This window comes from Uloborus diversus, chromosome 7 (assembly GCF_026930045.1).
Source record: "Uloborus diversus isolate 005 chromosome 7, Udiv.v.3.1, whole genome shotgun sequence".
NCBI lineage: Eukaryota > Metazoa > Arthropoda > Arachnida > Araneae > Uloboridae > Uloborus > Uloborus diversus.
The window spans coordinates 98,975,272-99,000,435 of record NC_072737.1 but is presented as its reverse complement, the minus strand read 5'-3'; the positions used below and the strand labels follow the sequence as shown (position 1 = coordinate 99,000,435).

At 30.5% G+C, this 25,164-nt stretch overlaps 1 protein-coding gene across 1 annotated transcript; it reads left to right on the top strand.

Moving 5' to 3' along the window:
* Positions 1-259: 259 nt before the first annotated feature.
* On the top strand, positions 260-24,107 carry LOC129225744 (Golgi phosphoprotein 3 homolog sauron-like). The gene is made up of 3 exons (XM_054860243.1): positions 260-601; positions 8,102-8,348; positions 17,089-24,107. Exons 1-3 carry the CDS (start codon positions 416-418, stop codon positions 17,511-17,513), a joined length of 858 nt encoding a protein of 285 aa, XP_054716218.1. The 5' UTR covers positions 260-415; the 3' UTR covers positions 17,514-24,107.
* Positions 24,108-25,164: the final 1,057 nt, after the last annotated feature.

The following is a 25,164-nucleotide window of genomic DNA, read 5'->3' as shown; positions in this document are numbered from 1 at the left end:
TTTCACGAAATGAGGATTCATGATGCGTGAAAAATGTAGCGGCACTTAAGTAAGGATGAAAAAAGCAACAATAGGAATAAAAATAATCTACACGAATTAAAAGGTAGAATGAGATGTTTTGTTTTGTTTAGAAAAAACATTTTGTAATTCATTACTCAAAATTAAATAAAAATTTATGCACTGGTGTAGAACGTTCAACGGAAACAGATGGCGCTACGTCATGCAAACTATGGTCATCACTTCCGTTTACATGAAACTGACCTCCATAATTAATGTTTCTCTCATAATCTCCAAATTAAAACACTATTGACTGACATTTCATGCATGATGAAATTTCTGTGCTTATAGCAAAAAACGTTATTTACTTTTCTCAGTGGTTTTATTGTTTCTCAATTTCAACTTTTTAGTGTTTAAAATGAACAGAACAGAAGGACTAGTCTTGAGAAAAAATGTTTCTCATAACATCGAAAAAACAAATAGCAAAGATGATGAGCCTGAGAAACATCATTCCGATGAAAATGAAGATGAAGATGTAGATTCTAAAGAAACTAGACTAACTTTAATGGAAGAAGTGTTGTTATTAGGTTTAAAAGATAAGGAGGTATGTTTACCAGTTCAAAGTTTTCATCATTCACTCTATTATTTGAAAGTGATGGTTTAAAAGTATGATAAATTTACTCTTCGAAGCCGATTAAAGTTGAAAAGCTATAGTTTAGCTTATCTTATGATTGAAAATCATATTTTTTGAGAGTAACTTTGTCTCTGTCACAAAATTGACAGAATAGGAACCATCTTCAGTTTCCATACATTTTGTTCAACTTTTGGAATTTATCACACGAAAATTATTTTTCGGGACTTCAATATGTTCTTGGAAGTGAATTTCAATAGCATTAATTACTAATGAATGTTATTTACAGAAAAGTTTAGTTCATTACTTTGCCATATTCAAATCTGTTTTAAAACTATTGCAAAGTATAACTTTTCTTTTACTATACCATTCAAGAAACAAAACCATACCTTTGTGCTATAAATAAAAAGGATAAAAGCAATGGGCCTAAAGAACCAAATTGGTCAAATCAAAGGGCTTCTTTGGTGCTCAAACATTTGCCAAAATCAATAAATTGCTGCATCTTAAAATTTAATGTTTAAACAAAGCAAACTGTGAAATATAAATTACATTCCAATGAAAAAATTAAATTACTAAGCCATTAAATATGTAGGGTCACCCGGGCTAAAATGGGTATAAAAAAAAGCTTTTTCAATTTCAGTGACCCATAGCAGAAATATCATGAAATATAATTGTGTTTTTGTTCAATATTCTATACATTGTATATCTTAGGTCTAATTTGGACTTAGTTTGTGTTAACTTTTTGCTTTAAATTTAGTGTAAAGGGGTACAACTGTTTTACCTCTATGTATACCCATTTTACCCCGTGTTTCGGGGTAAAATGGGTATATGCTGTAACTAATGGAGAAAATTTTAAAAGATTGAGTTTAATTGCATTGGAGGATAAAAACTTTAATCCAAAACAATCACAACAAATGTTTACAAATTTATGAACAAAAGGTGTATTGGCAAAGACTTACGATTTGGCTGAGGTAGTATTTTTACAACTTGTGATGCCTGCACATCATCAATGTCATCTTTCTTGGGGAGCAAATAGGATAATCCGGCAGATGATTCTGTAGCGAACTTCTCAGTATATTCACCTTCAGCTGAGATTTCCATAATTAAAACTATGAATTCGTGAATAGACTTCTTCCACAAATTTAACCAACCATAGGGGCCCAGTCCCCTATGGTTGGGTTTAACCATTAGGAGAACCACAAGTTTTCATTTCTGCTTCATTTGTTATTTTATCAGTTATTGTGAATGTTTATTTATTTATTTAATAATTATTTATTTATTCATTATTTTATTTATTTATTTTTTTTTTTTTTTTTATTTTTTTTTTTGCTTTTGTCTGTGTCTCTTAATTGTTCTTCAGTGTACAAGTACAATCTTGCAGCCACCGGCTCTGTAATTAAAACTTCTTCCACCTTTGTACCCTCTTACATTTTTTTTTTTTCCCAAATGTTTCATAGTCTTATCAATGCTAAAAAATGGCTGTGGACCAAGAGTTACTGCAGGAGAATTGAGTTATTCAGTACAACTTTGCTATGAGTCATAATAAAGATTCTGAGGTTGTACTTAGATTATGTTCTGGGCATGGTTGGTTTTAAAAGGAAATTAAAAAAGAGGACATATTAGCCATCAATACGTGCTATGCTTTATAATTTGTAACAATGAACCATATACATAATAAACCTGCAGGAAATTATTAACCTACAGTAATCATGAACTGTATCAATAATAATCTAAAAATGGCATAAGATATAGTAATTAAAATAATAATTGAAAAAAAAACAAACAAATAAATGCTGAAGTACTTATTTATAAAACTTTTTAAAAACATACTTTTAGTTTAAAACATGAACAATATCTAACAGCTGTCTTGCAAAGATAATTTAAGTTTTTTAATCTTCATGTATTTAATGTTGTAAACTCGAAAATGTTGTCTATACCCATTTTATCCCTTGCAACTAAAAGTCTAAAAGTACTGTAACATTTTTGTTAATGTTAAAATTTACTTATTATTTGAGTTTTCTGTTAAAAAATATCTTCTTATCAAATCCAAATAAAAAACTTCCGAAACTTTTTCGGACGTAAATTTTTCTAGAAAAAAGTTTATCACTCACTATAAATGCATTGTTTTGCGTTGTGAAAAATAAAACTTGCTAAGCCTGGTAAATAAGTTGCTAGATTTTTTTTTTTCCCCTCCAAGTCAAAATGTTGCCAAATATGTAAACATTTTCATCATATTATTTTATTTCTCAAAAATGTTGTCCAGTAGAATAAAATCAAGAAAAATGCAACTATACCCATTTTACCCAAGGTACTCATTTTATCTCGGGTTCCCCTGTCATTTGAATGTCAGAAGGGCTATGACAGAATGGATCTGTTTTAACCTTGATCAAGATGTGAGCTACTGCAAAAGAATTTGGGATTGGAGGGGGGGGACACTTTAAAGAGCATTTCTCACACCAGGGTATAAACTAACTCATACCAAATTTCACAGCTATTGGTGATGATGCTAAGGAATTTCTGAGCAAAACCGCAGCTTTTCATTTTTGAAAAGTTGTATTCAAATTTGTAATCTCCAGAAACATTTTACTCTATATCACTGGGCTTGGATTAATTTTAGCCCTGGAATTTAGCTAAAATAGAAACCCTTATATCTACTGTTAAGCTATAAAACATTTAGTCTGGGCACACATCTCTCTTCTCTTGCTTACAAAGTATCAATAAACCAGTATAAGCCGGTAAACACTATCGATCTATGTGCTTTAAACAGATTCATTTTGTGCCCCTCTAAAGCCTCAAAAATGTTTTAAAAGATAGGCATAGTTTTTAGCTCCCTTGGAAAGCTGAGGTGAATCTTGAGTCAGGTCAGGCATGCCTCTGTCATTGTTGGAGGCTGATAAAGACTAGCAGTTTTTCTACAGGATGTTCTCAAAATTCTGATGTTGCTTACAAAAGGAACAGGAGCATTCCTAGTTCATTTAGCGGTTAGAATCTTTTTAGCTTATTTGTACAGGTGATAATTATATAAGGTTCATGTTGTAGTCTGATCTTACCAGTGGTAACTATACATATTAATTTTTGCCGTTAAAAGCTTAACTGAAAACAAAAGCTGTTTCAGAAAAAGAAGGAATCTGAAGCAGATCTCTTCTTGTTTTTTAAGCAAATGAGTTCCAATATGGGAAGTATATTAGAAGTATTTATTTTAAAGAAAATTTTTAGTTTTTCTATTTAAATTATAATCTTATTTTAATGTTCTTTATGTACTATAAAAGAAACATATGAGTTCTGTTAATGCTGCAAGTAAATTTATGATAATGTTTAAATTTTAAAATTAAATTAAGAATCCTTTATTTTTAAAAATTAGTTAACACAACAAGTAGGGGCATGTGTGAACACTTTCCATATCCTCTCCGTAATATAAATATTAGTGCAGGGTCATTATAAGTGTTAAAAATGGTGAAAAGGTTTATACAAGGTGTGGCTAGAAAAAAACCGAACTGATGCTATAAAAAATTTTATTTTCCATTATTTACAATTTGATGTTATCTCCTTCAATGTACTCTCCTCCTCGGTCTATACACCGCTCCATACGAATTTTCCACTGTTCATAGCAATGCTGCAGATCATTTTCGGTAAGTCCATACATTACTTCCGTCGCTTTTTCTTTTACTGCTTTAACACTCTCAAATCTAGTTCCTTTCAAAGCTGACTTGACTTTAGGGAAAAGAAAAAAATCACAGGGGGCCAAATCAGGTGAGTAGGTTGTATGGTCTAAGATGGGAATGTTGTGATTGGCTAAAAACATCTTCACTGACAACGCATTGTGAGCTGGGGCATTGTCTTGGTGCAGGATCCATGTCTTTTTTTTTCCACAAATCGTTCCGTTTTCTCCGTACTCGCTCACGTAGGGTAGTCAGGACGCTAATGTAGTAATGCTGATTCACTGTTTGTCCCTCTGGTACCCAATCGATGTGTACAATCCCTTTGACATCAAAAAGAAACAATCATCACCTTGAATTTCGATTTTGACATTCGTGCTTTTTTTTTTTTGTCGTGGAGAATCAGGAGATTTCCAATGCATCGACTGGTGTTTGGTTTCGGGATCCTAAGTAAAAAACCACGATTCATCACAAGTAATAACATTTTGTAAAAAGGTGGGATCTCTTTCAATGTTTTCTAGGATGTCGGAACAAATCATTCTTCAGCGTTTCTTCTGTTCAATTGTGAGACACTTTGGAACCATTTTTGCACACACTTTGTTCATGTTGAAACTTTCATGAAGAATCTGCCTAACACTTTCCTTGTCAATTCCTGTCAACTCAGACATTGCTCTGATTGTTAAACGGCGATCTTCTCGAACAAGTTTACCGATTTTTTCAATGTTTGCATCAGTTTTTGCTGACAATGGTCTGCCAGTGCAAGCGTCATCACTTGTGTCTTCGCGACCATCCTTAAATCGTTTAAACCACTCAAACACTTGTGTTCGCGATAAACAATCATCGCCGTAAACTTGTTGCAACATTACAAACGTTTCACTTGCAGATTTTCCAAGTTTGAAAAGAAATTTGATGTTAACACGCTGTTCTTTCTGTACACTCGACATTTTTCCGACACACAGACAAAACGTCAACTACTTAGAACAGACGCCACGGGCAGACTGAGTGCAGGAGGCAGATGAAACTCGAGCAGTAGGCGGAGCAAGAGTCACGTGACAGGCCAGGCGACTTTCAGCCTTATTGCATTCGTTTTATTGTTTCACTTGTGCTAGTTCGGTTTTTTTCTAGCCGCACCTCGTAATTTATATTTTGCTACAGTCAGTTTGTACGTTTCTTGTTAATCATTTTTACATTATTGAAAATTGATTATTAGTTATTTTATTATTATTTTTATGGTTTTAAGTAATTCTTTTGTTCCCAAATAGTTTATTTACAAGAAAAAAAGAAAACATATTTTCCTTTAACTAAAAACTGAATTGTAAAATAATTTTAAATCTTATCATCTATTCTGTATGAAGCTTAAACTCACTATACAACAAGAATGAACTTCACACAATAAAGTATTCTTTGTATTAATTTGTCTTATAAGTTTTTTCCTGTCGATCCTGCGATTACAACATGCTACGAAACTTTAAAATTTGATAGTATGCAGTTACATAATTTGGAAAAAAGTTGTTTTATTTTATTATTTTTTTTAATTAGTTATTTTTTCCTATATCGACAGTTACTATACAATTTAAACTGACACAAACAACTGATACTTGGTTACAAACCCTTCACTATAATTGATATATACTTATATGTTTCATATTAGTTTTTCGTTGAAATATGATGCCTGTCCTGTATTTTTCAATTGTGTTCATATGAACCCTCCTATAAGGGCACATGTGAGTAATTGAATGTACAGTGTATTCTGGTTAATAGGCCACATTAGGACAGGATCATTTTAGTCCTAATAACCGTCTGGTCCGATTAAGCGAACAGGACCTGTGTAGCTTGACTGAACATGTTATACACAAAACAAATAAATGCCCTTATGATTATTGTGAGCCCCTATATACATGGTAAGCATACAGAGAAGAAGAATTGCTGTTTACGAAATTTTTCCATCAAAATTAAAATTAAGCGAATAAACTTTTTACACTCATCCCAGACCAATATGATTTTAGTCATTCCTTCCAGTTGTCAGTATTGATTCAATTCAACAACCAAAAATAATTTAAAATGTGAGAGTGAAAAAACAACTGCTAAAAAATACTAATCAGTCATTGAAAATTTTCAATGAAATGTAAATTGCATATTTTACAACTAAATTGAAAAAAATTGAAATTTCACTGAAATTTTAATTTTTGCTAGAACAGTGCTGCTATGAAATTTTTGGCTCGTTAAAATTTTTTTCCTGTTTTGCCGAGTTCAATTGAAAGTTACAAAGAACCATTTTTAATTTTTATTGCATTAACTATTAGGTTCGTTGACTCACTTAAAATTCGCATCAAGTGGACAATTTTAAATTTTTTTTTCCAATTTGTTCTCATATTCCTTGGTCTGATTTAGCGGATTTTTGGTCCCAATAAGCAAATATTAGGCATGTGTAATGGAAATTGTTTTGGTTCTTTAAGATTTGGTCTAAATAAGCGGCTGGTCTGATTAACAGGTGGTCCAATTAAGCGGAATCCACTGTATTTTTTTAATTTCATAAGGTAACGAAATATTTATATATTTTAAATCTGGAAAAAATCCAGGGTGCTAAGAAAAGACTATTTAGTTATAGAGACAGTTTTACTCTGAAAAATTGATAATATTTTTTGAGACATTAAGAAATGAAAAAAGTGTTCACATGTGCTCCCTTTTCCCCTTGTTCTTTGTTTTCTTTATATAGATTTTATGAACTTATTTATTTAGTATTTATTTACTTTTTTGTTGAAAACATCAATTTATGTTTCAGTGCTATAAGACTAGCTGTTGTAACGTTAAAAAAATCATTTAAATTGTGTTCCCTTTTTTTGTTATGCAGAAAATAATTTGGAATTCAACTTGAAACTCAAGTGCATTTGTTATTCGCTCATGCATGCAGTTATTTTTTTTTTTTTTTTTTTTGATTTTTTGTTACCTTGTTTTGTCCACAAAGGATGACAGCCAAAACCATCAAATGTTATAAAAACTGCCAAACCTGTTGCTGTGGTGGCATTAATACCTAATACCAAATAGTTAAATGAGGATAAACCTTGACAAAATTAAAAAATTTGCAAGGAAAATTACTTACTGGGGAAAGGATGGAACTAGTAAAATTTGATTTTAATTGCTGTCATCCTCTTTCAACCTATGTTGAAATGTTTATAACATGCATTCATCATTATTGACCTTATTTTAATGAAGTAACAAACAGGGTTCGCTGGCCAATATTTTCAACTATGGTATTCTCAATATAAAAGTTATGTTAATCTTAGTAATTTTTTTCATTCATTATTAAAAATACCCATGTGCTATAATGTTTCTGATGTATTGATACATGATTAATATAACAAGAGTTACATAAATTTATTCCTTTTTTGTTTTGTATTAATAAAATTATTAATTATTTAGCAATTTTAATACAGATTACAAAAAGTGCTTAGTTAAATGTTAAACATTGTTCAGAAAAAAACTAATGAATATGTTTTATTTCTGAATTATGTAAAAGTAAAGAAAAATGAGTAAAACAGCTCATACTAGATTAACTCCATCAAAATCAATAAAAAAGTAAAGTAAAATATTCGATATAAATAATGAAAGAGACATTAGCTTTAAGCCTATATATTGTAATAATAAAAAAGAAAATAAAGAGTGATTGAAGATGCTGCATTTACAATTTTAAAGACTTTATTTTGTGCTGAGTGAAAATATCCAATATTTATTTTTTGATGTTTTAGAAAATATATTTTTTTAATCATGGAAAAAATAATAAATTTGGTATTTAGTTGTTATTTGAATTTCATTGCAGGGATATACATCATTTTGGAACGATTCCATTTCTTCAGGTCTGCGTGGATGTATATTAGTTGAATTAGCTTTGCGTGGTAGAGTAGAATTGGAAAAAGCTGGAATGCGCAGACGGAGTCTGCTAATGAGGAAAGTGCTAATTAAAAATGACTCTCCTACTGGTGATGTTTTACTAGATGAAGCTTTGAAGCACATTAAAGAAACTGAACCTCCTGAAACCCTTCAGTGCTGGATAGATTATTTAAGTGGTAAGTTTATTTGCTCCTCAATCATAAGTATGTTTAAACCTTCTTCTAAAATTATTTTATTCAAACATAAACAAGTTCTTACCAAAAAAAAATCTAGTTCTATTTTTAAAAGTATTGATCTGGTTGAGAAAATGCAATGCACATTTAATGAGTGCTTGTCAATGTGGAGTTTATACTGCTTGTGTGAAATATATGTTTACATTTTACAAAGGGTATGTATGACCGAGCTAAGGACCCCCTTCCCGCCTCTTTTTTTTTTTTTTTGCAATCTCAATTTATAAGGAAGGGAAACCAAAGTTTCAACTTTTCCATCATGGAGAAAGACTTGTCCCCATTTAACTTTCTTATTGAGATCAAGGTTTTTTTCTTTTTTTTTTTAAGGCAGAAAGGGGGGGGGAGGACAGAATGTTCTCTGTTTTTTCAGAATAAGTAATGCGTTTAATTGTAACAGACATGTGATTTTTCAGTATTTTTACCGAATTCAGTATTTTTTGAGAGAGCTAAATACTGATTGCATAAAACAAGAAGTTCCGTCTAGAACTAGACGAGCCTACTTTCCCGTATACCCATACTACTTTCTAGTACCTAATCAATATTCTCAAAAATAGCTAAAATCGCAAATTTTTCAAACATATTTTTTTTTAATATTTTAAGCTGATTTCTAGGAATAAAATATTCCTTACTTTTCTTCAAAAAAACGAACAAATAAACTAGCAACACCTTTTAAACAAAGCAGCTAATACACATCTTTCCATTAAAAAAATTTTTTAACAGCTTTCAAAACGAAAAAATAATAATAATAAGTTCATTAAAATAAATACATCATATAAAAAAAAATCGTTTCTTTTTCCCCTGTTGCCAAAAATAATTTTTTAAACGAATTAATGCACTTACCAAAATAAAAAAAAACAATAAAATGTCAACTTAAAGAAATAATTTTCATTGTCAAAAAAAAAAAAAAAAATCGTCTGCGCATATTTTTCGAGTTTATTAACCGAAAACTAAATACCTAAATTAAAACTTTAGCGTGAAAATAAAAACAAATCATATCAACAATAATTATTTCACAGTTAAAACCACAGCAGCGGAGTCGGAGTCAATCTAATTTTGGGATAAAAGAGTCGGAGTCGAATATCCAAGAATAGGAGTCAGTCCTCCGTGTATAAATGTTTGCTAAAGCTACGAAGTCAGAGTCGAAGTCGGGGAGTCAGAGTCCGATTAATTGTCGGGAACAGGAGTCAGAGTCGGTGTCAGGTGCCCCTAAATTCTCGGAGTCGGAGTCGGGAGTAGGTCGTCAAGAGCTATTTCCAACAAAGTTTGTTTGAAGTAAATCCGCCTTTAAGTTCAGAATCTATATTGACTTTCAGTTTCCCCTTAGGCGCTAATGTTAAGTTTTTTTGAACTGTTCAAAATTGAACGAAAAATTGTTCAAATCAAAAAATGAATTATGGGAATGAGATGTCCTCGCCGAGATCTTTCTAACAAAAAAAAAATTTGTTCGAATCGGACTATTCATTCAAAAGTTATTAGGGGGGGGGGGGACAGACAGACCGACAGACATTTTCCCCCATCTCAATACCCTACTTTCCAATTTTTTATTTTTCAATATTTATCTAACTATTTTATTTATTTTTGACTTTTTTTTGTTTTTCGGATATTTTTAAGATGTATTAAGCCTTCCTTCATGTTTTTTTCTTCTTTCTTTGATTTTTACTGGGAAAGTAGGCTAAAAAAGGGGGCATTGGAAGTTAAATTCCACATGTTTCAGTTAATTTCATGCATCCAATTAAAACAGTCTACTATATAGATACAAATATACATGGGAGAGCTTTCATACGTAGTGAAATATACAGTGTTGAGTTAGTTTATACAACCAAGCAATTTCAGTATTTTTCATCCTGTTTGGGTCATATGTCATGATTTTAGATCGTTAGTTATGGTAAATATTGCAGATTTAATTATATTACAGTGCACATTTGCAAAATTAACACTTCTGTGAAATTAAAGAAAATTTTAAAACCATTCCGTTATGCAACGAAATTTGTTATCGCTCCCTTCGAGTTCATTGTAATCAGATTTATAATAGATAGATACTAACAGTTACAAGTCTTAAAAATTACTAATCAGAAGTTGTCTAAGAAATTAAATATCTTTTATGATTTCTTTAGTTACATCAGAGAAAGGACTGTGGGGGAGGAGGGGCGTATTAGTGGGAGTCACCAGGAAAATGTTTGAAGCTGAAGTTTTAAAATCTGATTTAGTTTGTTTTTTATAGTATTAGAAAGAGGGGGCTAGTTCAAAGAAATTTTTCAAAATTAAAGTAAAAAATTGCTATTTTTGATCAAGATTGGGAGGATTAGGGTTCCTTTTGGAACTTTTTCAGAATTGAACTGAATTTAAGGCTATCTTTGATGATGTTAGACAGTTCTTGATGTAGTGATAAACAATTATCACTTCTTGATATAGTGCTAAACAATGGGGACGGTATCTCACCAGGAAATATGAATGTACATTAATGCTATATTGTAAGCATACTTAATTTCATTTTCAATTTTAAAAAAAAACTGTGAATGTAATTTGAATAAATATAAAGAATATGGAAAATTGCTTTACGTATCTGCAGTGCGACTTGTATGCAGTGTTTCCGAGACTCTTTTAAAACTTTTTTTACAATGAAAAAAATGTGTTGGACATGGGGCTCATATGAGTGAGTCCCAGGGTTGAAAGGTTTTTGCATAGTTTGAAAAAATCATGGTTTTTCGGCCCAACAAAGACAGGTTTTAGCCAAAGTGGAAAAAATTGACATATTTCATGACAGATGACAGAACCATAAGGTGAAGTTCTTAGGGTTCCCCCCCCCCCCCCTCGAAAAGTTCGGTTTGACATTTAAATGTTTGTTTATATTTAAAAATTTCCAAAAAATATTGTTCCAAAACTCAAATGTCTTTCATATGTATATAATTTGCATAAAACGCTTTCATTGTAGATAACCCGACGATTTGAACATTAGCACAAATAGCGCAAAGCTCCTCATGAAAGTTTTTAAACCCGCCCTGAAATTATTTTCTCGTTACGACCTTGCTTCATGATACACCAGGTTCACTTATTAAAGGGGTTAAAATCCAAGCTGGGCCGGCGCCCAGTGCAGGAACTTTCCCGATGCAATGCAGATTTTGTTGTGACGAATTTGCAGATCACTGTCGACCTCCAAACCCAGCCGTACCTGGGCCTACTTCAGGGGCCCAGGTACTACTGGGATCCTTGGTGTGATACTACAGAGATACTACATGCTAAAAGGTAGGGTGAAATGGAAAAAAGTACTGTTAGCAATAAGGATTCTACAATGAACAAATATTACGAGTGTTTGACAGAAAATGAGAAGCCTTGTAGAATATTTACTGCCATGTAGACAGCTATGAGTATTATTTTTGAACAAACAAGAATAATTTTTTTTTTTAGATGTACCAGGGTTCGTTGATTTAAATCAGATTCATTTAAATCATGATTAAAATCATGATTTAAATCAAGTGATTTTTTTTTTAAATCATTGATTTAAATCAATTGATTTGAATTAAATTATTTTTTTTAACAAAATCATTAATTAAAATCAGTTGATTTTACTTTTATAAATTAGTTTTGCATTTTTAGAATGTATTGCTCTAAATTTAACTACATTGCATTATTCTATCTTAGCTTCAAGAAGCAAAACTACATAGATCCCTCTTTCTGTATGTGTAACAGATTTTCACTCTATTGTTTTTACTCCAAAATTAGAGTTTAGAACAAAATGAAAAATTTGTAGTTTTTCTTATACACCATGACTACTATAGTTCAGAAATGTAAATGTTCAAAGTATTATTTTACACTAAAAACGTACATGATAATGGAAATCTTATCTTTAAGCAAAGCAAAAAAACAAAATCACATCTTATCTAAGTATTGTAACGTATTTATAAATCTTAAAATATTATTGAATAATTAGAGACCTTTATCTTAATTTTAAAAGGAAGTTGAATGGATTCATCTACTGTATGAAATATATTATGTAGGACTCGACCGATGCATCGGCGCCGATGGTTCAACTATTAGCAATCGGCATCGGCGGCCGATGCTAATTTGCAGGAAACATCGGCCCATCGGCCTTTAAAAACATCGAAAAGCTGATGGAATCGGCCGATGTTTTTGAAAAAGAAAAGGACCTTTACTGTTTTACTTTTTTATACAAAGTAAAGGGAGTTATTGTTTTCATATAAAATTGTTTAATTAAATTTCAGTAGGAATTTCCATTTTAATCACCCCTGAAAGAGTTTTTAACACTGCATTCAGGTACCAAACAAGTTAATTATTGCATTGTTTCTTGCAGCTGGATGTACGTATGTCTCTCTCATAAGTCATAACTCAAAAATGGTAAGGAAGGATAAATTTTAGCATGTGGGGTGTGCTTACGTTCCAGTCGTGCACTTCCCTATTTGTTTTCGATCGGGTGTTCTGAAAAGTCTGTTTACTCTTTTTTTGTTGCTATTAATTACTTATTTCAATGCAAAACTAATATAGCGTCTCAGACTGACGATCATTTGGTGATACATTGCCAAATTGGAGACCATGGAAACAAATAGGAGGTGGCGAAACCGGTTTTTGTGTCATTTTATTAGATTCCTGTCGAACCGACGGTCATTTTTAATTTTTCGATATTTGTAATATGAATATGAATCACAGTAATGCAGTGTTCTCTATATCGCTTCGGCGGAGTTACAAGTTTGACGCCCGTCGAAATACATTTTGGGGCCCTATTTCTCTATCACAGAAGTTGTAAAACATTCATCAGAAGCATTTTTGTAACTCCTACGGTGCCCCTATGGTTATGGGACTTCTCGCGCAATCGCAGCATTGGCTATATTTTAAATCCACCACTGCACGTCGAAACAAACTCAGGTTTGAAAGGGTTTTTTCTGCTGAATGTTTATGATTATTTTGAACTCTATTTTTTACGACTATTTTTTGAATTTCCGAGAACACTTGCGAGGCCTCTCCTTCCACTCCCTAAATTTCTGAATAATAATAACAATAATAATAAAATAAAACTCATATTTTGGTGCAATAAAACTATTTTTGTTAAAGATTTGTTTTGTCAAAAACTAAAACATTCCTTCAAGAGCACCCATTTATCATTTGAAAATACCAACACGTTCAGCTCCTGTTGTCATAAACTATGATACAAAAAGCAAAGCAAATATTAAATTAGTTACTCTAAGTTAGTAACTCTAGTTGTACTTCTAAGTTGTTTAAAACTAACACCATTTATAAAATTAGAGATTTTTTTTTTTTTTTTCAAACTTTATCTATTGTTTAGAAAGAATTTAGAGCATTAATGTAAGAAATTGATTAAAGACGCTTTGAATGGTGACATAATTCGGAAATCAAAGGGACTTTTGAATTTTTTCTTCGGATATGCTGAAGTAGATTCAGAAACACTTCCGAGGCGTTGGTGGTAGCTGCTGATTATTTTTAACTAAAACTATTTTAATATTTGCTTTGCTTTTTGTATCATAGTTTATGACAACAGGAGCTGAAAGTGTTGGTATTTTCAAATGATAAATGGGTGCTCTCGAATTAATGTTTTCGTTTTTGACAAAACAAATCTTCAACAAAAATAGTTTTATTGCACCAAAATATGAGTTTTATTTTATTATTATTATTATTATTATTATTTTGCGATCGTTATATTGCATTTTACTCTTTCATACTTAAAAATTTTATTACTGTATTGTTTAAAAGTGTTTCTTTGTTTGGATTTTATTTTCATATTTTTGTAATTAATATCTTTGTTCCCACCAGTTTAATTTTAATACTGATGATTGTCAGCGTGTTTCTTTCGTTTTGTTTTTGCAACTAGGTATTTCATTAAATCCCTTGAATTCTTCAAAAGTACTGTTAGTTTTTTTTTGGGGGGGGGGGGGGGACAGTTTTAAATCAAAAATACTGTTAGTTTATTTTTGGGATAGTTTTAAATCAAAAATACTGTTAGTTTATTTTACATTAGAAATAAAATTTACGCTAAAGTTGTTTCCTCTTGATGTGTGTGTACTCCTATCTCTTCCTATTTTTTCCTACTTTTTTGAGTGATTTTATTTTCCTACTCTTCCTATTTTTTAAATTTTTGATTCCTTATTTCCTACTTCCCCCCCCCCCCCCCCCAAAAAAAAAAATCTTTTCGGGGTCTGTACTACGTACGTATGAGTTTTCAACTTACTATTTCATAATGTTTGTGAGTGACGCAAATTTACGCTCATGAAGACATCGCAAGAGAATTTGCGATTATTAACTGAGGAGGCGTTCAAAATGGATATTTCGTTCATCTATATGTTCCTAGGTACAAATGCATGTACAGATGTGCCGAAAAAACTTGTGAAGTATTAATTGGGTGATCGTAAAATAGAAATTTAGGTCGAAATACTTTTTTTTTTTTTTTGTGATTACAATTCCTTATTCGTAGAAAGGAAGTAAAGTGAAATGAATCAATGATCCTTTAAATGCCTGACAATATTATCAATTTATTTCTGGTTGATTTGATTTTTTTTTTTTTTTTGCCATCGGCAATCGGCCATTTGGAGGAAAAAAATCGGCCCTCTTTGAACAATCGGCATTGGCCCATCGGCCAAAAAATGCCATCGGTCGAGCCCTAATATTATGTTTATATATGTAAAATAATTAATATCTGCAATTTTTTTAACATTTTAAAAGAATAAGAATAATCTGATTTAAATGAAAAAAAATCAGATTTAAATTTAAAAAATCAATAGCTCTAAGATATACATATTGAAAGAAAGCTTTAAACTCAATATTTGGGGGTGGGGGACTTTCAGATGAGACTTAGCCCCCTTAAGTCCCCGTTTAACTCTGCAATTGTTGAAAGATTTATATTGTAGTTTTGTTGTCTGGAGAGAAATTCTTGACTGCTTCTTAAATACAGTAGCATACTTAGACTTTGCTGCAAGCAAGATTTATTAGTCCCCCCCCCCCCCCCCATGAGAACTTTTTTAAATGTTAACTTAGTGTCATTAGCTACGCCCTCCCGTGCCGCAGGGGGTGCTATGTATGCCATTGCTCAAATAGTAACTAATGGTTGCATGTGACAATTATGTCAACAGTGACATTATTTTCATCATATTAAAGGCTTATTAATCAGTGAATACTCCCTGGAGTGCCTAATTAATGTCTGAATAAAAACTTCTGACATTTTAGAGAAGAATGATTCTACTCATAAATAATTATACTGTGAAAACTGTCTATAATGATATTTTCCTTGGTCCCAGTAAAATGTCAGCATAAATAATCTGTCTGTAACAATAACCTGTCCATAACAATAATTTTTAGGTATCAACAGTATCATTGTAGACAGGTTTTACTGTATTCTGTAATGAAATCCTCTGTGCTCATTTAAAATATTTTAATTCCAGGGAAGTTACATTGCTCTTACATGTAACAAATGTACGCCAAAATTGTATCTTAATATCGGCATGTGAATTCTGCTGCATTTATTATACTGCTCCATTGTAGGAAAGGTTTTTTTTTTTTCTTATTTAGGGCTTTTAATTTTATTTTTTAATGCTTTTTCTTAAAACAATTAGAAAATTTTATTCCATTTGTTTTCATTATGCTTTATGTAAATGAGACACCCTCTGTTTTTTTTTTTTCTTTTCTCTTTCTCTAAAATCCTTCGACTGCTTTAGATAGGGAAATTTCCCACTTTCTCCCCTAGAGTTTTATTTCTTTGAAATACTGATGGTCCAGTCGCAATTTAAAAAAAAAAAAAAAAACCTCTCAACGTATTGCTTTGAATTAATGTTTTGCAGTGAAGCTTAGGCCTTTTTTCCACTTTATTTTATTTTAATTCCTCGTGAATATTTTGTCAAACTTACATTTTTGCACTGTTTTTCACCTTCAAACAATCACAATGACCAGTGTGACTTTTCATTACAATAAGTTCTCTCTCTATTTCTTCTCTTTCTCTTCTCTTTTAACTGTATTTATTTTTATTTATTTTATTAACGGAGGGTTTTACTTGGGGCACTTTCTATAATGTTCCGATTTTTCCCCCCACTAAAAACACATGTTTAAAATATACATTACATATAAATATCTTATAGCATTTCTTTAATTTTGACTTGCAAACACAATAGGGAAACAATTGTATTTCTTGCTATTCTGGGTTTTATTTTATACTAGCGGTACTTGCACGTCTTTGCCCGCAGTAGAAAATTAAAAGATCATTTGGTTTTTGCCTGTACATTAACAAATCATGGATGACGAATTCCTCACCAATTTACTATATTAATTTGCTCGCCCATGTTATGGTTCCATATTATGATAATGTAATTTTTTTCGTCCATGTTATGATAATTTGCTCGGAAAAATGTTCATAAAATTGGAATAGGAAAAGAACAAAATCAAATTTTTGAAAAATCACTTTGACATGCACACGCCCATGCTACAAACCAATTTTGTACCAAATTTCATGAAAATCGGCCGAACGGTTTAGGTGCTATGCCCGTCACAGAAATCCAGACAAACTTTGAGCTTTATTATTAGTAAAAATCATCCTACTAATTTATGAGCTTATTTGTTACTGCTCTAAAACTTTTTTTTTTTTTAATTTTGTCATTTTAATAGTTTTTTCCCTAAAATCCATGTTTTAGATATTACTTTGCCTTATTCAAATTATGCTATTTCACTGTTGTAGGGGAGACATGGAATCCTTTAAAGCTACGATACCAACTGAGAAATGTGAGGGAAAGACTTGCAAAAAACTTAGTAGAAAAGGGTGTTTTGACTACAGAAAAACAAAATTTCCTGCTTTTTGATATGACAACGCATCCTCTGACGGACTCTAGCGCCAAAACGAAGCTCGTTAAGAAGGTGCAAGATGCCGTTCTCAGCAAATGGATCAATGATCCCCATCGCATGGATAAGAGAGTCCTTTCGCTCATCATCCTGGCACACTCCTCTGATGTATTGGAAAATGCATTTGCTCCCCTTTCCGATGATGACTATGAAGTTGCAATGAAACGTGTGCGAGAGCTCTTGGAGCTGGACGTGGAAGCCGAAAGCATGAAGCCTAATGCTAACGAGGCCATGTGGGCAGTGTTTGCTGCTTTTATCAAATGAGGATTGGTTGCATTAATTTTTTTTTTTTTTAAATTCCAGACAGATGGTTTTCATGTACACTCCTGGAACTTGCAATCCTTTCCCAAACTCACCTATGGTATATGTATGTTCAGGTGATTTTGTGCATACCTTATTTAATCATTCAGATCTAAATAAAATTGATAGAAATTAATTGATCAGTATTATTTCTCGGCACTTGTGTTATATAAGTGTTTTATTGAGGTGTTTTAAATCATAAAGTTTGGTATTTGTCAGGCGGATTATAAGGAATCAATGCTTTTTAAAATATTTATTATCCTTTTTCATATAGTTTTAGACAGTTTAAACTCATTTTTTGTAATTTTCATTTTGATTCTTTCATTTAAATCGTTTTTTCTACCACAAAATTGGAAAGTTGTATCAGAGCAAATATTATTTTTTGGAATATATTTTAACGCTTATGAAATTTTCCAAAAATTTAAATGTGCAAAAATTATTAATTTATCAATGAAACTCATTCTTAGAACTGGAAAAGATGCTATAATCAACTGTTGACTGTGTATCGATTTTTTTAAAGTAAATTTTGACCTAACACTTTTATTTTATTTTTTTAGTTCTCCAATCAAATAGTTAATTTTCTGTTTCTACTAAAGCCTTTTATTTTTTTAGCCTTAAGGCTTTAGTATTAGAAAAATGCAAAAAAAAAAAAAAGAAAGAAAAGTTCTCTTCTAAAAGACCTGATTTTATTATTATTTTGAATGAATTACTTAGAAGTACTACTGTTCTGAAAATTTATAAGGAATAAAATGCTAAAATAGAAAAACGAGTTAATGTTTTTATCAATTTTTTATCAATGAAATTAATTATGAAATTGTAGTACTTTTTAAAAATATTTTTAATTTTCATAGAATTTATTGATTTTCTTTTACATTTTTTAATGTAGTTTATCTGATTTTGAAAATTTTTTCTGTTTATAAAATGTTTAGATTATGTTCTAAGCACTACTATATAATTAGTAATAATATTTGTACTCAATTGGATTTAATTTGATACCTTTTGTTTAAACTTTATTTAATAAATTGAGTCCTTGTAAAAAAAATTTTTTAAAAAAAAATAAGTCAGATAAAGTGAAAAATCTCCCACATTTTGAAACATAGTGTTTCATATCAATATTCTAATGAAGTTAAACTTTTACCATTTAATAACTGAACATTTTAGTACACATACATATATTACCATTTTCCATCAAGTGACAAATTTGAACTTCTTTGAAAATGTCTGCCCTTTTACTTCTGTGTTCCCTTCACCCCCTAACAAAATGAAATAAGAAGTTTTGTTAAGTTTTATACAATGAGTTAGGCCTTTGGTTAATGCTCTTGAACATTATACTAATTGATTCAACTTCTGTTTTGTTGTAAAAGCTGAATAATGAAATCTGAAATTTTGAGAACTGTAGAAAGATTTAGGGAAAAAATTTCTCTGAAAGCCATTATAGTTTTTTATTTTATTTGTCCTGTAATAATGAATAAACTGGAATATCTGGGAGCAATGTTAGAAATACGGAGTCATTAGGCTTAATTTTGCAACCCAAACATTTCTTTGTGACTTGTAGGTATCCAAACTCGAGCGCCGAATTTGATGTCCAAAACTTTGGATCAGGCTGGATATTTTAGCCCTTCACACATGTTGAATACCATTTATGTACTTGTTTTATTAAAACTGGCATCTAGATTTTTTTTTTTTTTTTAACAATCTGGAAACTTTACGCATCAACGTGATGCCTAGATTTAAAAAGGATGGGTGGAGGACTTCTATTATTGAAAAAGATCATGTAAAATGCAAAGATTTTGTATGCATAAAAAACTGAAAAATATGTGTGATGCTATCAAGCTTTTCCCAATTTGAAATTTTTTGAGTTGGGGGAATGAAAATTTTGAAATTTCTACTGCTTTATTCATTGGCTATTTACATCCCTGATCATTAATGAAAATAATATTTTGAATTAAATGAAATTCATTTCTTCAAAATTGTGACGCATTAATTGTAACAATTCATGTTAAATCATTACAATTGATGCATGATTTTAGAAATTAAAATCTTTTTATATTTTTATGATCAAATATGAAAACAATAATTAAGTTTTGTTTCTTCAATTCATTTGGCTGAACATGTTTTCTAACCTTTGTATGATTTGTTCATGATGTATTTGTTACTGGCAATTTGAAATTCATTGTTTAATAAAATGCCAAGGCTTTCTATAAGTGCCATGATACACTCCATAGAATACCTACTTCTATTGAATGCTAAATTTCATACTTTGCCAGTTATCATATACACTAGTAAACATCAAACATATCTCATAAACTATAAATTTCATGATTTTAAATCATTACATTTTGTGCAGTAATTGTGAAATATTCTATTTTCAAAATAGTATGGTTTTCCGATTTTTCCAACTTGTGCAGTTTTTCTGTATACTGATGTAAACCTGAAATTATTCAGTTTTTAAAGCAGTGTTTGTGTGCAGTAATTAACTGGACATTGCAATTTTCAGGGGTTCTTGAGTTTAAGAGAAAATTCAAATTAAGACTTACTTTTTTGTTAATATCTAAAAAAGGGAAGGAAAATGAATTATCTGTGAAGATGTTAAGATTTAACACTAGCAAATTGTAACCTGATTTTCAAACTGGTTACAATCGCCCCTGAAATTTCTAATGCCTTTTCTTTTTTCTGATGCAATCAATCTCTCATGGTTGACTGATATCATATGGTTCATGGGTAGTCACTTCCATACATAAGGTGCTTTTGTTTTCCTCTCATTATTAAAAAATGTTGCGCAATGTGTGCTCAAATGTAGGTAACACGTCTTTAAAGGTGAAAGTTATGTGCAGTTGGGGTTTTCACGTGTTTTTGTGTTTTAAATATAGCATTTAATCTGTCCTGTCTTCAATCAATGTAAAATTTTATGATTTGAAATATGTTTCATAACATTAGTTTAAAATTAAAAATCTTACAATGAAAGAATATTTTGGCAAGAAAGAGGTTTGAGTAACAAAGAAAAAAAGCACTTAAGAACAAAATGTGTGTTGTATATGTATATAATATTGTTAATATCTAAATACAATCTTCACACATTGTATTATATACAATGTGTGAAACATTTGCTTAAAATATGGGTGGTCGGGGAGAGGTAGGGGATGGTAGGGGATAATTTTATCAAAAAATAAATAAAAATACTGATACAAAATTGAACTGAGTTTACATTTTTTTTTTCTTTTTGTGAATAATTGTATTAGTATTTACTTGTGTCAATTATGATTGGTTAACATTCTAATGCATTCTATGCTCATATTTGAGAAATATACTGGATTCCTAGGAACTCAACTCTTTTTCAATTTCTTCTTTTATATATATTGTCGCCTCAGAGCAACAGTAAGATATCTAATCCCTGAAATAACAGTAAAATATACTACTGTTGCTCTGAGGCGACAATATATTGCTTGTACAGTAAGTTCAGTTTTTAAATAGGAGATATGCATAATTTGTTTGCCTGAAAAATGCAAAAAAAAAAAATAATAATAATAATAAATACAATTCATGTTATTGTCTTAGGCATGTGTCACTATATGCAGAAAATGCATGTATTGGTGTTTGTAAATTCTTTTTTTTTTTTTTTAATTATTCAAGAGCAAAGGACATTAAAAGATAATTGATTCTTTTTTATTTGGCTTTTCATGCCCAACAAAACGTGAGGAATTAAAAGGAACAGAATATAACAAAATATATATCTTGAAATGTTATCAGTCTTAAGAATGCATAGCAGAATTCAATACTTCAAATTTTTTAACATTGTTTTTTATACAATCTGACCATGCCAACATAAGTTGGAATAATGAGTTGCCTGACAACCAAGTCATTGAATATATTGTTTAAGTTTTATGTAATTTTATAGAACATCAAAAAATATCTTTGTACAGTCTCCAGTAAAAAGAATAACAATTGATTAAAAATAAATATTGTGTTTGAAAAAAATTCTATTAAAAAAGGGGTTTTTTTTTCCAAAATTGTCTCAGATTTTATTATTTTTTCACTAAAATGTTTCCAATTTTTTGTGTTTACATCAATCAAATTGTTAAAGTATGTGACTTAATGTGTTAGGTTAAAAAGAAACTAATGTATGTATACATTGCAAAATGTTACAAATACTTAAGGGGACCTTTTCAAAACAAAACTTCATTTGTCTATAGTTTTTGCAATGTAAGTTGAAGAAAAACAGCATACTAAAGCACACATATGCAATGAAAATTATATGTTTTTTGTTTAAGAAATCCTTTCTTAAGTACATAAAATTTGATACATGAAAAATGAGTTTTGCTCTTTTTGGCTGCAGAGATTTTGCTTTGTCTTCTTCTATCTATATTCAATGCAAAGTAATCAGTTACAATTTATTCACTGCAATTTGAGTTTGGTAATGGATTTAAAATATGTACCATACAAACTTCCTATTATGGGAGCATAGAGTATTAGGATCAAATTTCAGAAATGAGAAATTTGATCGTAATGCTCAAAGGAAGGTCAACAAAAAAAAAAAAACCTTTTTCATCCGCGGCAAACCAATAAAACTAAGTAATATATTCAGAAGTTGTTGAAAATATTATGATTTTATTACGGTGTTTGGAGCAGTTAAGTTGATATTGAAGATAAATTGATTGCCTTTCTCAGCTTCCAATGAATTAGGTTGCATGACTGTTAAGTGTACTCTCCTTTTCCCCCATGTGGTTAATTGTTTACTCTAATTAGGTACGTCTATTTTTTCATGCAGTTTAAGTTTCACTGTGACAGTACTTAAAAATTCATTTAAACTAGCAGTCGTCTTCATTATTTTACTATATATTTTGTTTAATTTTTTTTTTCTGTACTTCCTAAAATATGAGTGCATGTAGAGTGTGAGTCAAAATTTAAAATTATATCTACCTTTTTTTTTTCACTCTATTTTATTATCACATGTGTATACGTTGAAAGTTACAATTTTCAAATTCCACTAAATTGCTCAAAATCTTATCCATATACATAAATGGCTACTTCTGTATGTAAGGATGTCCGAGATAAACTTCAAAACTACTGGACAGATTTTAATTATTTTTTCACCACAGATAGCTACATTATTAGGGAGCAACATATTCTATAATTTATTTCTAAAAAACTTAAGTTTAAAAAAGTTAAGATGGAAAACAGTAAATTTCATGTATATTCCCTATAAAAGGATTAAATATAAAACCCATTGTTACAAAAAGTCGTTGCCTTACAACAGCAATATTAATAGTAATCACATTGAAAGTTTTGAATCAAGGCTTCTCTGGAGCGAACATGAGTTTAAAATCATTTAAACATTCAGAAACTTTACTTTTTGCACACTTAGGAAAACATAGCAGAGAGCTTTTTTTTCTTTTTGTATGTGTTTACTATTTAATTAAATAAAGTGCGCTTTTTTTTAGTGATCTTTGTTTTTGTTAGCTCATATTTTGGAAATTCTTCAAATTTTTATATGCTTAAATGTTGTGCTTTCGTTTCTAACAGAATAATATTTCGTTAGGTTATGAGTAAGGAAGAAGCTTGATTTTTAATCACGTCAAAGCGGTGCATTTTGACTTCTTTCAGTTAACACAGAAAACAAATGAAAGTAGCAACTGTTTATCACAATTATTACTGACCCAGGCAACGCCGGTATTTTTGCTATTTTGAAATTAATTGTTTTAACAGAAGAACAATAATATATGTTAAAAAATCAAGTACAATAATTGTTCACTTGATATTAAAGCTTAATGAATGCTTTATTACATTTACTAAAACAAAATACACAAGTGTTCTGTTAGAATGCGTATCATTTCTGGTTTAAACTCTATCCAAGCTTGCTCTATGAGCAATTGCGGTCTCAGCCGTTGAACAATTGTACCATTTCAATAAAAATATTCCTGTATGAATTCCTTCTTTATAGAATTCAGTACTGAACGTTGGCCAGTTCAAAACTAATGCATTGGTTGATCAATAATTTGATATATGGTTTGAAGCATTGTCCATGAAAAAAAGAAAAACGATTTCAAGTTTGTTAAATGCTTTCATGTGCACCTATGTTTGTTAACTGATGTTTTAGCTTTGTGTAGTGAGTTTTGTCATCGTGTTTTAATTTTTATTTCCATAATTTAGTTGCAAAATATTTTATTAACAAAATTCTACTATACCAATTTTTGATCAGTTGTTTCTTTTTTATTCAAGTTTATTTGTGGAGAATATTTTGTTGCATCAAGAGTTAAATGCTTTGCTTTATATAGAACAATTTTAAAATTAATGTAGAATATTCTAGTCCTCTTTCTTTTGTATATTTGTTTTTATGTTCTATCACTTTGTATATGTATACTAATATAGCAATTGGGAAGCAATGTTTTATATTTTGAAGTGGAATGTGGTGCGATATTTGATGTTTATAAAAGAAGAATGACGGATATTAAAAGAATTGTAAATATTCACATCAAAATGAGAATCTTGGTGAAAATTAGCAAGTACCAAATGCTTTTTGAAATTATGATGTATAATAAATAATAAACTTATTTTGTTGCATATGAACGCTTTTACTTTAAAATAGGCTGTTTTATTTCTAAAAAGCTTTTGATAATTATAAAAAACATTTTGGTTCAATATAAGTTAAGCAAACCACAAAGAAAGATCTTAGGATTCTTACTCTGAATGTAATAAAATGGATTAGTTCTTTGGACAATATTTCTCCAATGCCTTATACCTCTAAAAGGCACTATTAAAATGATAATAAGAAACTTTTTTTTTTGAGGGGGGGGGGTCATTACTATCTCACATGTGTAATCAATTTTCATTGGGTTCACTTTAATCAGTTATCCTTTAGTCCCAGCAAAAAATAAATTGATCTGCATTTGATAAATTAATAAGTTCCATCTTTAGCAGTTGTCAAATCCAATGTCAATATTTCATTCACCAATAACTGAAAAACAAGTTTCTTTTGGAATTTTGCTAAAATTCTAAATAGCAAGAAAAATAATAAAATTAAATTAATTCCTCATTTATAAGTTAGTGGATTACCTGGCTAAACTTTGATGGAAATACTTTGCCTTTGGGTATATATATGTACAAATAAATATCTTATTGAAAATGGGCTGAGCTTCTTAAAGGTACCTTTTTACTCTAGTGTCCCCCATATCTACTACTACTTGCGGTTTAACCAGTTGGGTGGGACCCTGAAGACAGCTCTGTTTTTTTTTTATTCAGAACAAAAACCGAGCATTCCCTGGTCCAATACACCCAGAGATATTGTTTCACTTGGAGGACTTGGTGACTACGAGCATATTTAACGTCCCCTAGTCACCATTAAAGAAGACGGTGGATCTTCGACCGGTTAGGTTCAAACCCAAGGGGCGCCCCCCTCCCCCAGCTAGCAAGTCCAGTGACTTACTGATCTGGCCACCACGACCCTTCTTAAGGCCCTGTAAAAACCTCATTTAACCAGGCCCCGTTTATCCAGATCTCCTGTTTAACAGAGTCAAGTTTGTGAAGTTAAAAAAACATTTACTTAAATAACAGTTCTAAATTATGATAGTAAAAACAGAACTATAAATGTGATTACTCACTTTTTGTTTTGATTTAACAT

Coding starts and splice junctions, on each gene's coding strand:
- LOC129225744 (XM_054860243.1), top strand. CDS start 416: ATGAACAGAACAGAAGGACTAGTCTTGAGAAAAAATGTTTCTCATAAC. Junction 602..8,101: donor TAGGTTTAAAAGATAAGGAG/GTATGTTTACCA, acceptor ATTTCATTGCAG/GGATATACATCATTTTGGAA. Junction 8,349..17,088: donor CTGGATAGATTATTTAAGTG/GTAAGTTTATTT, acceptor TCACTGTTGTAG/GGGAGACATGGAATCCTTTA.